A 15,065-nucleotide genomic window follows, 5' to 3' on the forward strand; every position below is an offset into this window, starting at 1 on the left:
GAGGATGGGCTCCCGCTTTGTCAAAATTTCTTCCCATTTGGGGAGTTTTTTCTTGCCGCTGTTTGAGGGTTTCCTCCCCACTGTGAGTTTTTTTAACCTTATGTACTTGCTATTTGGGGGTTCAGGCCTGGTGGTATCTCTGTTTGCTCATTTTGCTCTCTCTTGCCTGACCACCTGAACTGACCACGCCTAATCTGCTCCACACTCCAGCACAGTAGGTGGCGGTAATGTACCTTTCATTCATGGCGTTGGCTGCTAATGAACACCATCGAAGAAGCTCATTCCGGCAACTTCTCTGGAAGATGCAGGTTGCTGTACAGAATTCCGACTTTGTTTAAAAAAAACAAACAAACAAACCGATCTGGCGAACAAGTGGATTACTCGCCTCCGAGAATTGTATCAAGTTATATCCAGTTAAATTAATGAATTTAGGTAATTTATTAATGACCAAACCGGTAAGTTTGTTTTGCCTATGATACCCATGATGCTTTAACGGTTCTGTTAATTTTGTTCACCAGTAAGTTTCAAATCGGCCTGCGTTCCATTCTGCAATGTTTACTTACGATATCCCGGTACTTCCTAGGCTTCATTGCCTGGCCTCATCTACCCTCTCGAGTTCCCATGTATGCACTATGATAAGAACTAGTGTAGTTTTGTGGCTAGAATTGGGTTCACTTATAGAAATGCGTGAAGTAGTCTCCGTCTGTCAACAACAAACTGCACCATAATTTGTCTTGCAAATATGATGCATTTTTTAGGGATGAGGATAAGATTGTGTGTAGGGGTGTACACGAGGGATGGTGATTTTCAATTATTTCACAGATCGACGGATCAAATAATGTTCAATGTGCTCGATTCCAAAATCGATTAGCATAGCATGGAGAGGAATCTGTTTTTTAGAACGTATCTTGGGCGGGCTGCGCCACTGCCTGGTTGTGTAGAAAATGTATTATCAAACACTAGTACCCACGTTTGTTCATCAGCATAAAGTCTTAGTGCTTACTTTGTGTCAACAAATACAGTCATGGTCCGATAAGACACAAATTAATTTTATTTTCAACTGAATTGTTGCACGCACACAAAACCAAAATACTCAGCGGCTTGGCTGAATACTCAATTCTGATAGGCTGATACATGTATATTATTTCTCCATGTACGGTGACCATGGAATTGTGCCTGTAGAAGTTCAATCACCGTTGTATGCGATATCAAACATTTTGTAACACCATTTTGACTTAAAAAACCGGTTGAGAGTGGCTAGAGTACTAGAAACTGGCGTTCGTTGCTTAGCGGTAGTCTGTATGAGATGTTTGCTAGAATACTTAGGCAGGCTGACATTTCCTTTGCCGTGGAAGCGTATATTTTGAAACTCATGTTTTCATTACACGGAGGTGGTAAATTCGCGTCGGACGATTTCCTTCAGCGTAGGGCATTCAAATTGCATAATGTTCAACCACTCGGACATTATCCGGCTTATACAACGACTCACCAAAAAAGCATAACTGTAATCAAAACGTACGTTTCCAGAAAGACTTGACTTTATTCTGTTCATATTTTTTACATAGGCTACTATATGATAAATTAATAAATGGAACCAAGTTTCAACACAGTGTATGTAAATAGCCTTGATGAGAGAATATAGAAGATCGAGCAGGCACGTATTCGACGACTAATCGATCAATCCATTACTCGTACCAATCTCTAGTGAAAACCAGTACATTTTAGAGCGTAATTTGTCTGAGGTCCAGCTTGTCAGATCTGTTAGTCCCAGTATGACAGACAGGGCGTACAGGGTTGTGAAGGGTTTTGCTGGGTATCTGAGGTCAGATATTAGGCTAGATTGCTAAAATTAATTTTGTACAGTTATCCATAGCTAAGAACACTGTCCAGTTAACACAGTGAACATTATTCTTATCCGTTGGCGTAGGAACCGGGGGCGGGTGGGACGTGTCCCCCCAATGTTTGTAAAGAATCTAATTGTCCCCCACAATCATAGATGATCCATCTCCCATGTAAAGCTTTCAGTAAATGCTGCAACAGCAATAAAAGATGACTTCAAAATTATGCAGAAAGGACTGTAACGCCTGTAAACAAACGTGAATTATTGACTCCCCTCTTCACACAGTAGCAGTGGTTTACCCCCATGGCTACGAGAAGTTGGAGCTTAGGAAAGCACACATGGGATATGTAGTCAACAGTTAGAGGTGAATGCTCAAGCCGATCATACTATGGACGTCACTTCCCATAACCCTTATAGAAATAAAAATGGTAAGAAGAAATTTCAGGATAGCGCTTCTGAATTTGCTTGTGTCGAAAGTTCTGCGACGGAAACAGCGATAGATTTACCCACTATCATCTATTCAAAATGTAAACAAGCCAGGAAGTTTTCACGGTTGGGAAGACATTTATGACAACGTCAGCTAAGGTCAGTGACTCACAGCGGTTGGAAAGAACGGTAACGGTAGTCTTATATTTGTGACGTTACCTATCAATAAGCCAGCTATCGTCATTGTTAACTAGCTAGTTGTCAGTGAATTAACTATGATATCTGATAGTATGATAATTAGCTAGCTAGTTAATAGCTGTAGGTACACTGTCTGAATGTGATGTTCACTTAACTTAAAAAACTACCTGGCGATACTCGGTTGCTAAGCAGGGAGTTCACGTGACTCCCCATGTTGCAGTGTTAGTGTTTTAGCCAGTGTTTTGTGTTACGTTATGGACACGTCTTGTAAAATAACAAGTTTGTTTTAGCTATCGATATTTCTTTTAAACGTTAGCTCCCCCTCAATATTTAGAACATGTGCATTTGTCCCCCTGGATTTTGTGTTTTCCTTTACATTTCCCCCATAAATTGATGCAGAAAAGGCACAGATTGGTGCATAAAAATTCACCAGAATGCAGGAAATGAAGTGTTTGACGCTCAAAATGTCATAAGGGAGGACCCCCAGACCCCCCTTAATGTCCCCCCCCCCCCCCCCCCCCCCATGTTCAAATGAAACCTACACCACTGTTTTTATCTAACCTATGCTAAGTAAAACTTGGGGACCGTACAAGCTACATTAGGACCATAATACAAACTATAAGTGCTGGAATGGAGGAACATGTAACATGAGTGGTATGAAAGAGGGGAATTCAAGTGAAATGATCTGAAGAGTGGTGGCAGTTAGTCCAGGTATAGTCTGAATAGATGCGTCTTAAGACCATGGTGGAAGATGGGTAATGAGGAAGTGGGGTTTCCCACCTCATAATGCAAGCACACATCCCTGTGGTCTGTCAGGTATCTGCAGGACTGCAGATTGTAAAGAATGTGGCAGCTGCTGCAGTAGGACCTGTTTGATTAAAGCTAAATCTCGTCCCTTATTTCCATCCAGGAGCTGCAGTTCTGCAGACCTTTGAGCAGCAGTATGATGCAGGCAGGAGTCTGTCTGAGACAGGACACTGAGACTACACTACCAGAGCTCACAGAGCAGCACAGGATCAGACAGAAAGAAGAGGAACTCAGTGGACTGGAGTCTGTCCACATGGTGGAGACGGAGACAGAGTGTGCTGGACCAGGACTCAACACACTGGAGCCAGATTGTATTACAGCGCACTGTGGGGTCAGTGATGTACACCACACAGACGCATCACTGATTAAAATAGAAACTGATCTGGGCTCCACCCACACTGGAGATCTTAAGACAGAAAGGCTCGACAGTACAGAGCTGGGATATGTAATCAATTTGCATGCTGACCAAATAAAAACAGAGACTGATGATGAAGGATACCATAATGCAGAACACATTAGTGGCTTGCTGGATGTTAATTATATTAATATTGAATCGGATCAAATCAAGTGTGAGTCTGCTGAAAGTTTAGTGAGTGGTCTCATGAATGCTGTGATGACTGGAGCTGGTGTTGATCATAGCGACCAGACTGAACCATGGCAGTATGCAAGACAGCCAAACACAGACTGTAAAAAAGAAGAAATTCATGATCACTCAACCCAATGTGGGGACTTAAATCATCACTGTCATATAAACAATGAGAGTAGTCAGACCAGAATTGTCCAGAAAAGTGTTGGCAGTAGCAAAAACCATATTTGCCACAGAACGAATGTGAAAACTGAGCCCATGATCATTAATTCAAGTAAAAACCCAAGCCTTTTGAATTTCTTTCAAAATGAAACATTTCATAGTAACAATAGTGAAATTAATACCAGTGAAAAGCCATACAAATGCACACAGTGTGAGAAGTGTTTTAACACCAAATCTGGTTTAAATAGCCATCACCAAGTCCATACAGGTAAAAAGCCCTACAAATGTTCTCAGTGTGGGAAGTGCTTTTCCAGAAAATTTAATTTAAATACCCACCAGAGAATTCATACTGGGGAAAAGCCCTACAAATGTTCTCAGTGTGGAAATTGCTTTTCCACATCATCTCAATTAAATAGTCACCATCGTTTTCATACTCGTGAAAAGCCCTACAAATGTTCTCAGTGTGGAAATTGCTTTTCCACATCATCTCAATTAAATACCCACCATCATTTTCATACTCGTGAAAAGCCCTACAAATGTAGTGTGTGTGGAAAGTGCTTTTCTACAACATCTGTGTTAAATAGGCATCATAAAATCCATACAGGTGAAAGGCCCTACAAATGTACTCTGTGTGGGAAGTGTTTTTCTACTAAATCTATGTTAAATAGCCATCATAAAATTCATTCGGGTGAAAAGCCGTACAAATGTACTGAGTGTGGGAAGTGTTTTTCCCGAGTGAGTATTTTAAATGACCACAAGATTGTTCATACAGGTGAAAAGCCATACATATGTACTCAGTGTGGAAATTGTTTTTCACAGGAAAGTGCTTTAAATCGCCACAAGATGATTCATACAGGTGAAAAGCCATACACATGTACTCTCTGTGGGAAGTGTTTTTCACAGAAAAGTGCTTTAAATCGCCACGAGATGATTCATACAGGTGAAAAGCCCTACAAATGTACTGAGTGTGGGAAGTGTTTTTCCCACATAGGTGCATTAAATCGCCACAAGATGATTCATGCAGGTAAAAAGCCTTACAAATGTCATCTTTGTGGGAAGTGCTTTTCTACATCATCTATTTTAAATAGCCACCAGAAAATTCATTCAGGTGAAAAACCGTACAAATGTACTGAGTGTGGGAAGTGTTTTTCCCGAGTCAGTATTTTAAATGACCACAAGATTGTTCATACAGGTGAAAAGCCATACACATGTACTGTGTGTGGAAAGCGTTTTTCACAGAAAAGTGCTTTAAATCGCCACAAGATGATTCATACAGGTGAAAAGCCATACACATGTACTCCGTGTGGAAAGTGTTTTTCACAGAAAAGTGCTTTAAATCGCCACAAGATGATTCATACAGGTGAAAATCCGTACAGATGTACTGAGTGTGGGAAGTGTTTTTACCAAATGGGTGCATTAAATCGCCACAAGAAAATTCATTCAGGTAAAAAGCCCTACAAATGTCCTCTGTGTGGGAAGTGCTTTTCTACAACATCTATTTTAAATCGCCACAAGAAAATTCATTCAGGTAAAAAGCCATACAAATGTACTGAGTGTGGGAATTGTTTTTCCCGGAAAATTGATTTAAATTGTCACAAGAGGATTCATATAGGTAAAAAGGCCTACTGTTAGTGTACTCGGTGAGGGAAATGTTTGAATACATAAACTAATTTAAATATTTGTCAGCATGTTCTCATGGATGAAGAGCACTACTTTTGTATTTAGTGTTGTAAGTGTCTTAATATAAAGTTTGCCGATGAGTGTATACAGTGCAGGAAACGGAACATTGTGCCAGATAATTCATACAGGTGAAAAGCCCAAAAGAAATGTATTTATTTTGGGATGTGTTTTTCAGAAACAATGCTTTCTGATAAACAAATGACAGACCATTGATGTGGGCCAGTGGGTAGGTTTGTCATTGTTGCATTGTAATTGCCACGAGGTAAAATTCCCAGCGAAGGTCCTCAGTGTGTCTTTTTTTTCCAAAATCTACATTAAACACCAGAGAATTTATAACCATTAAAAACCCTACACATGTCTTGAGCTTGGGATTTGTTATTTAAAAAAATCTCATTTAAATTTCCACCGGAATATCAATTCAGGGTTGTATATATTCATTCACACACTATGGGAATTGCTTTAAAAAAAAAAAAAAATTATTATATTTTTAAAAAATCAAATTTCAATAGCCAGCAAAGATTCAGTTGTGCGCATGAAAATTTAAGATTAAAAATACTAAAATAAATGGCTAAATTAAAGAAATTGCATTCCAGAAAACAAAGAAAATCAGATTGAAGCCCAACTAAAAAGTAAAGTTTTTGTTGAAAAATATCAATACTTTCAGCTGCCCTCAATATTTATGACTGAGATATTTAATATTTGGTTTATAATCTTGGCCAAAAATACTGTAAAATGGAATTTTGTGTGAGTTTGTTTATTGTGGAATGGTCCAAAAATATCCCATATGGTTTTAAGTGATACCAGAAAAAAATCATAATTGTGAAAAGTCATTACCACAGTGGTTCATCATGTTCCTTTCAACAACAGATTAAATTCAGAAACTGAATTAATGTAACCAGTCAGCGTGAGAAGTTTGCTTAGCATGCAAAATGTACTTTTGTAAGTCGCTTTGGTAGAAATCATTTGCTAAATGATGATATTATGAATTAATATTTTTAAGCAACGTCAAATACAATCACCGGCCACTTTATTGGGTACACCTTGCTAGTACCGGGTTGTCTTCTGCTGCTGTAGATCTGCTTCAAGGTTCGACATGTTGTGCATTCAGAGATGTTCTTCTGCATACCTCAGTTGTAACGAGTGGTTATTTGAGTTACTGTTGCCTTTCTATCAGCTCGAACCAGTCTGGCCATTCTCCTCTGACCTCTGCCATTAACATGGAATTTTCTCCCAGAGAACTGCTGCTCACTGGATAGTTTCTCTTTTTTCTGACCGTTTTCTGTAAACCCTAGAGATGGTTGTGCGTGAAAATCCCAGTAGATCAGCAGTTGCTGAAATACTCAAATCAGCCCGTCTAGCACCAACAACCATGCCATGTTCAAAGTCACTTAAATCAGCTTTCTTCCCCATTCTGATGCTTGCTTTGAATTTCAGCAGATTGTCTTGACCGTGTCTACATGCCTAAATGCATTGAGTTGCTGCCATGTGATTGGCAGATTATATATTTGCGTTAAAAATAAATAAACAAAGCTTTTCTACAGGCTAAAGGGACTTTGCCACAGAGCCTTCTTATCAAAGCACCACTGTACGGTACTGAGTCCTCAAATAAACATTTTGAAACATTTTCCAAGTGTTATGGGGGAAATTTGCACTTGTAATTGATTCTTTTTGTCACCTGCTTTTTTGTCGTAAACTTTTCTTGTTGTTCAGTGTATTGTCCCCCCTATGGTGTTCCTTGTTTATCATGTCTTGGATATCATATTTTGCATTTGAAAAACAGCACAATAACTGGGTAAAACTGCAATCCAGTTTTTCTTCAATAATAAGTGTGTTTCTTAGTTTATTCTTTAGAATAAATAATTTCCCATGTAGTCAAGCTCTGATATTCTTGATGATTAAATTGACACCAATGTAAATTGTTTGAAAGAAACAATGTGAAAACTGTTTGCATATACAGTAGTAAGAAACAAGGTAGTATGTATTGCCAACATGTACTCTAGAAATGAACTTGAAAGTACTGGCCTTTTCAGTATTTTTCTGCCAATGTGGAGGCTGCACTGTGTCTGATTATTATACTTCAGTACGTTTTATGTGAGGCTGGGTCTTTGTTTCACTCGTTTTTTTTTTTTCTTTTTCTTTGAATTTAGTATTTTAATTGTATATTAAATAATTTTGCATTGTGAATGTGCACATAGAAGGCCTTTATGTTATGTAAATTTCTGTATAAATGCATTTATCATTTTTAAAGCAATGTGTCTTTTGTTTCCTGATTTTCTATCTCAGTTTATATCTGTGTATACTTTTATTCCTGTTGCGCGTCACTCATAACACTAATTGCGCAATAAATAAATTGGAATCATAAAATGTGAATTGTGTTCCTCATTTTAAACTGTTTCAATGTGTTTGAGCACGTAAACTTTTTTTTTTTACAGTAAAAATGTTTTCTGAAAATCATCATCTGAATCAATTACTGGATATTAACATGAATGAACTTCAAGCTTCTTTTATCGAAGTGAATCTTTATTTTGCACGAGAACAAGATTTGTCATCTGCAATATTCAAATGTGGGTGGATGTGTTATAGTTACACCCTTGCAAAAGTTTGTATGGCAAATACATATCTGGTTACATTACATTACAGGCATTTAGCAGACTCTTATCCAGAGCGACTTGCACAACTTTTTTTTTTTGCATATACATTGCATTCATTTATACAGCTATATACTTAAGCACCTTGCTCAAGGGTACAACGGCAGTGTCCTACCTGGGAATCACACCTGTGACATTCCGGTTACTCAGTCACTCAGTGGAGTGGAGTCTGTCCACATGGCAGAGTCAGATAGCCACATGAGGATTCATACTGATGAAAAGCTCTACAAATGTACACACTGTGGGAAGTCTTTTTCCCCAAGCAAGTGCATTAAATAGCCACATGATTATTCATACAGTTTAACCTGCAAAACGTGTCCACGTGGGTTTCCTCCCACAGTCCAAAGGTAGGCTAACTGGAGACTCTGCATTGCCCATATGTATGACAGTGTGAGTGAATGGTGTGCGTGCGCTGCTATAGATTGCTGACCTGTCGAGGGTGTATTCCTGCCTTCTTGCCCAATGTGTGCTGGAATAGGCTCCTGCACCACCTTTGACCCTGACTAGGAATAAGCGAATGTAGATAATGGATGGATGATAAAGTCAGGAGACACTATCATGTTCAAATATCTGCAAATGTAAAAAAAATTTTAAGGGAGGAAGCTACAATGTCAAGACTGAGATTCTACTATATCTGTTCAAATGCAACATTTATTAGGGGGAAAAGAGCTAGGAGTTATGCAGGAACTGTCATTTAAAAGAAAACGCACAATACTGCATCGCACAAATTTGAAGAAAAAGAGATTTTCTGATCCGGTGAGAGAGGCTGAATGTAGGTGGATTGTGGGAGGAATATTGGACATGGGGTGGGGGGGGGGGGGGGGGGGGGGGGTAAATAGGGCACTTTTATGTTTTCTTAATAACAAACGGTTAGGAAGAGTGGTTTTAAAAGTCAGGATTAAATGACATTAAGTACACTCCGGTACAGTAGGTGGCGGAATGTACCTTCATCGCTGGTTAACGATCCACCACACTGTCAACGAAGAAGAAGACGAACAGGCTGAATTCCGCCATGCATTTCATGGCTTACATTATTTTTTTACAGTCTGTGGGCTTACACGGATTGTACACCCATCTGGGATTCTTCGCCTCCGAGAATGACATTATATCCAGTTCAACAAACGAGTAATAAATAAGTAACTGATTCCCCAACGAATCGGGGTAAGTTCCACCACCCCACTCCCACAATCTTGGTGATTTAACTGTTCTGTTTTGGTTACAAGAAAGCTTCAAATCAGGTTGCATTCTTTTCACTAATGTTTGCGTAAGGCATGTGTTTACTAGTTTGTCGAGTGTTGCTTACATTTTTTAGCACGTTATTATATAATTCATTTCGGAGTTATAAAACGTCCAATGTTACTTCTCTGTGAAATGGTTCATAAGATAACAATCCATTTAAAGATCTCTCGCCCAATGAAACTGGCTACAATGGCGTCACTTTGTAAAGGCCCTTACGTTTTTTCATGAAATGGAGCTGGAAAGGGCACAAAACTATGCTGCAGAATCATCGGCATTCCGTAGTCTTTTCTTCCGTCGCTGAGTGAAAGGCGTGATGAGGCCACCCTGCGCACCCTCACCAACATACTCAAGGACAGTCATCCCCCCTGCACTCGGAATTCGCAGTGCCCACGAGTAGAACCAAAAGACATGAACTTTCCTTTATTCTTCGTGCCCTTAAATTTTTTTATAAATGACTAATTTATTCTAGAGATTATGCTCTTAATTTTCTGCTTTTTGCTTACGATGTTGAGCTCTGTTATGTTTGACGCATTTCAGGATTCACTGTTTAAAAACTGTTTCTATGCTGCCCTACCCTGCCTTGTTAAACTTTAATAAATGAAACTTGAGTCCTTGGAAATCATAGAAACCATGCCGAATTGGTTTGTATCACCTGTTTGGCTTAGGTGTGTTATAGCCTACACTACAACTGAATTAGGTTTTCAAACTTTTCAGCGTAAGTACCCAGCGACATTAATCGCACCATTGCTTTTAAACTAAACCGTGTCTAGCATGTTGAAAAAGCTCAGTCAAGCTATGGCCACTTAATATTTGGTGCGCGCTGTACATTACTCTTTACGGTAATCCGCCTTCAGGACGAGCCCCCTCAACAGCAGCCGCAAAATCGCCATAGAGTGTCCGGGGCTTTCCAGTGATGCTGCTGGTGCTTTCTGTTTCCAGTTTAAATCTGATGTAGAGTTCTGGCCCCCTTATGCTACTGCCAGACGTCTTCTCATTCTGAGGCTTTTGAGAAACTGGTTTGTTCCACTGTTCCACAAGAAACATTAAAAAATTACAGGAAGTGACGGTTAAAGTAAAAAACAAACTGTGTTTTTAATATTGATCTGAGGCATCACCCATGGAAAGGAAGGGTTTCCCCCTCACAATGCAAGAGAACCCCTTTGGTCAATCGGGCATCTAGAGGACTGCAGAGTGTCAAGAATGTTCCAGCTGTTGCAAATGGTCCTGTTTGTTTAAGGCTAAATCCTTCCCCCCTTTTCCCTCCAGGAGCTGCACTTCTGCACACTTTTGAGCAGCAGTATGATGCAGGCAGGAGTCTGTCTGAGACAGGACACTGAGACAACACTACCAGAGCTCACAGAGCAGCACAGGATCAGACAGAAAGAAGAGGAACTCAGTGGACTGGAGTGTGTCCACATGGCAGAGTCAGAGACAGAGTGTGCTGCACCAGGACTCAACACACTGGAGCCAGAGTGTGTTACAGCGCACAGTGGGGTCAGTGATGTACGTCACACACACTCATCACTTATTAAAACAGAAACTCATCTGGACTCTCCCCAAACTGGGGATCTTATTAAGACTGAGAGCCTAGACAGTGCAGAGCTGCGATGTATAAGCCATATGCATTCTGACCAAACCAAAACAGAGTCTGTTGATGGTGGATATGTTAAGGTAGAACACATCAGTGAATTACAGGATATTAAATATGTTAATATTAAATCAGATCCAATCAAGTATGAATCCAGTGAATGTTTGGTGAGTGATGTCATGAATACTGTGATGAATGGAGCTGCTGTTGGTCACAAAGACCAGACTGAATCAGGGCAATGTGCAGGAGAGCCAAACCGAAACTGTAGAAATGAATGTAACTGTGACATAACCAATGAGAATACTCAGCACAGATTTGTCCTGCAGAACAGTATAAACAGTAGGAAAAAACGTATTGATCGTAAGAAGACAAGCCACAGAAATCAAAGAAAAATTAATATTGGTGAAAAGCGTTACAGGTGTACACGGTGTGAGAAGTATTTTTCACAGAAAAGTACTTTAAATTCGCACATGAGGATTCATACAGGTGAAAAGCCCTACAAATGTACTGAGTGTGAAAAGTGTTTTTCGCAAAAAAGTTCTTTAAATTCCCACAAGAGGATTCATTCAGGTGAAAAACCCTTCAAATGTACTGAGTGTGAAAAGTGTTTTTCACAAAAAAGTATTTTATATTCCCATAAGAGGATTCATACAGGTGAAAAACCCTACAAATGTACTGAGTGTGGGAAGAGTTTTCCCAGAATATTTAATTTAAATCGCCACCAGAGTATTCATACAGCACCCATGATAATTAAATCAAGCAAAAACCCAAACCTATTAAATTTATTTCAAAAGAAGACAATTGGCAGAAGTAAAAGTAAAATTAATACAGGTGAAAAGCCACACAGGTGTACACAGTGTGTGAAGAGTTTTTCATGGAAATGTTTATTGAATAACCACATGAGGATTCATACAGGTGAAAAACCCTACAAATGTACCGAGTGTGAAAAGTGTTTTTCACAGAAAAGTTCTTTAAATTCCCACAAGAGGATTCATTCAGGTGAAAAACCCTACACATGTTCTGAGTGTGGGATGTGTTTTTTCCAAATTACTGTTCTAAATGACCACAAGATGATTCATTCAGGTCAAAAACCATACAAATGTACTCATTGTGGGAAGTGTTTTACACAGAAAAAAGCTTTAAATCGGCACAAGATTATTCATACAGGTGAAAAGCCATACAGGTGTACACAGTGTGAGAAGTGTTTTTCACAGAGAAGTAACTTAAATATCCACATGAGGATTCATACAGGTGAAAAACCCTACATATGTACTGAGTGTGGCATGAGTTTTTCCAGAATATTTAATTTAAATCGCCACCAGAGTATTCATACAGCATCCATGATAATTAATTCAAGCAAAAACCTAAACCTAATTTCTTTCAAATGAAGACAATTCGCAGAAGTAAAAGTGAAATTAATACAAGTGAAAAGCCACACAGGTGTACACAGTGTGTGAAGTGTTTTTCATGGAAGTGTTTATTAAATAATCACACAAGGATTCATACAGGTGAAAAACCCTATGAATGTACTTGGTGTTTTTTTCCAAACAAGTGCATTAAATAGCCACAAGATGATCCATACAGTAGAAAAGCCCTTCAAAAATACTCAGTTTAAGTAGTGCTTTAATGCAAAATGTGAGTCAATTAGCCATCAGATTAGATTAGATGATATTCATAATTTAGGCAGAAATAAGTTGCCACAAATGCTATTATCTTGGTGAAAAATGTGTTCTTCAGTGCGAAATGAAAGACTGCACTGTGAGATTACGTATATAGTGAGTAAACCTATACATGTCCTGGATCATAAACTACTAGATCATATGTATGCAAAATCTGTGGGTGATATGCAGAATTACTAAAGATCTATGATGCACTTTTAAGCAACATACCCTGGTGTCCCTTAGTGTTTCCAAATCTCTCCAAAATATTTAAATTGTACATTGCAGTAAATCATAACATAATCATATTTACTACAAATCAACTGTTTTGAAGGCTGTATAAGTCTGTTTGTTGTAGAAAAGTTTAAAATTCACATCTGGTTTCAAGTGACACCTTGGAAAATCATAAATGTGAGAGGTTATAAGCACATTTCAAAACCACTATTTCAGAAGCTAAATGAGAATATCCCATGCATCTTTTCTATAGGCCTTATTATCAAAGCACCATGATACGATAGTGAATTCTGCCCTTTTCCCAATACATTGTCAAGTGAAAATTTGTACTTGTAAGGAATTATTTTTGTGACCTGCGGTTTTGCAGCAAACATTTCCTTGCTTTGTAGTAGCGCAGTATATATTTCCGCTCTGGTTTTCCTTGGCAGTTATATTTTGGAAAGGCATTTGAAAAACAGCACAATGATTGGGGCAAACAGAGATCCAATTTTTCTTCAGTAGCAACTGTGTAAACATTTATTCTTTTGAAAAAGTAATTTCCGAAGTCCGAAAGTTGATATTTGTGTATGATGAAATTGACACCAGTGTAATTTGTTTGAAAGAACCAATGGGTAAACTGTTTGTATACACTGTAGAAAAACATGGTAAACATGTATTGCCAACTTGTATTCTGAGAAGGAACGTGACACTACTAGCCTTTTCTGTTATTAATTGACTATGCTAGAGGCTGTAATGTGTATGCCAGCTAAAGCTGATCATTAGACTTCAGCCAGTATGTTTTTATCTCAGGTCAGTTTAGGATCTTCGTTTCACTATTTTTCAATGTTATATATGAATTGTGTGTAGAATAATTTTGCATTGTGAATGTACACATACCAAGGCCTTTATGCCGTGGCAATTTCTGTAGAAACTTTGTCTGTGCCTGTATATGTATTTTTCATTGATTTCTGCTTTAGTCCTTGTTTGTTTGGAAATGTTGTTTATTTCCTGCCACACAGAACTCATAACAATATTTGTGCAAGAAATAAATATGACTCGTATTTAGAGTAAATAGTATTAATACTGTTTAACTTGTTCAATATGTCTGAACATATTTTTTTTAATATGATAAATGTTTTCTAAAACTCATCATCTGATTCAGTTACTAGATTTTCTGTGGAATCCATTTTGGGCTTCTTTTAGTTGAATTTTTTTATTTACTTAGAGTAAGGTTTGTAGTCCCCAGTATTCAAATGTGGGTGGACATGTGGTAGTTACACACAATCAAATGTTCCTACAGTAAACGGATTGAGACTCATCAGATTCTCCCTACCTTCAGATTAGTTCATTTGACATTTGCTCAGGAGCAATTTTCCATTGGTGGCAAATGTCAACACTGATTTATAATAATAGTTGACACATTTTAACCAATGGTAACTCACATTTACAAGAACATTAACATTCATTGTCATCGGTTGCAGCCTAAGTGAGTGGTGGTTGCGAGAGAGGGATGGTGACTTTGGTAAATGGTAAATTGACTGCATTTATATAGCGCTTTTATCCAAAGCGCTTTACAATTGATGCCTCTCAATCGCCAGAGCAGTCGGTCTTACCTCCTGAGCTATGTCTCCTCCCCTGTGTCTTTGGTAAATTTGCATCACTCTAGACTAATATGTGTCTACCAATGGTATTGAGACAACTAGAAGTTCATTACAGTTACTGTACCTGCAGATTATTTACATTACATTACAGGCATTTAGCAGACGCTCTTATCCAGAGCGACTTACATAGCATCCATTTATACAGCTGGATATATACTGAAGAAATTCCAGTTAAGTACCTTGCTCAAGGGTACAACGGCAGTGTCCTTACCTGGGAATCGAACCTGGGACCTTTCGGTTACAAGCCCAGTTCCTTACCCACTGTGCTACACTCCGTCCAGTATTTATCTCACGTGGTCAAAGTGCAGACTCAGAGATTTTATTAAAGTATTCTTATAAATTTTGGATTCACCATGTAG

General features: G+C 38.6%; 3 protein-coding genes across 4 annotated transcripts in view; all 3 read left to right on the plus strand.

Moving 5' to 3' along the window:
• Window positions 1–15,065, plus strand: part of LOC118219963 (zinc finger protein 708-like) — a 235,537-nt gene that overhangs the window by 8,062 nt on the left and 212,410 nt on the right. The gene's annotated exons all lie outside the window — the stretch shown is intronic.
• On the plus strand, window positions 259–6,652 carry LOC118219949 (oocyte zinc finger protein XlCOF6-like). 2 transcript variants are annotated; one of them, XM_035403474.1, is made up of 2 exons: window positions 259–455; window positions 3,375–6,652. In XM_035403474.1, exons 1-2 carry the CDS (start codon window positions 423–425, stop codon window positions 5,649–5,651), a joined length of 2,310 nt encoding a protein of 769 aa, XP_035259365.1. In that variant the 5' UTR covers window positions 259–422; the 3' UTR covers window positions 5,652–6,652. The 2 variants fall into 2 exon arrangements, with proteins under 2 accessions (XP_035259365.1, XP_035259366.1); XM_035403475.1 differs by lacking the exon at window positions 259–455 and adding an exon at window positions 1,951–2,425.
• Window positions 9,322–14,194, plus strand: LOC118219983 (gastrula zinc finger protein XlCGF26.1-like). Its single transcript, XM_035403561.1, has 2 exons — window positions 9,322–9,508; window positions 10,853–14,194. Exon 2 carries the CDS (start codon window positions 10,886–10,888, stop codon window positions 12,560–12,562), a length of 1,677 nt encoding a protein of 558 aa, XP_035259452.1. The 5' UTR covers window positions 9,322–9,508; window positions 10,853–10,885; the 3' UTR covers window positions 12,563–14,194.

Source organism: Anguilla anguilla, chromosome 2 (genome assembly GCF_013347855.1).
Source record: "Anguilla anguilla isolate fAngAng1 chromosome 2, fAngAng1.pri, whole genome shotgun sequence".
NCBI classification, from domain to species: Eukaryota; Metazoa; Chordata; class Actinopteri; order Anguilliformes; family Anguillidae; genus Anguilla; species Anguilla anguilla.

What these genes read in the sequence shown, in the direction of transcription:
- LOC118219949 (XM_035403474.1), top strand. Translation starts at nt 423, where the DNA reads ATGAATTTAGGTAATTTATTAATGACCAAACCG. An exon ending in ATTTATTAATGACCAAACCG is followed by an intron (nt 456 to 3,374) that starts GTAAGTTTGTTT and finishes ATTTCCATCCAG; the next exon opens with GAGCTGCAGTTCTGCAGACC.
- LOC118219983 (XM_035403561.1), top strand. Translation starts at nt 10,886, where the DNA reads ATGATGCAGGCAGGAGTCTGTCTGAGACAGGACACTGAGACAACACTA.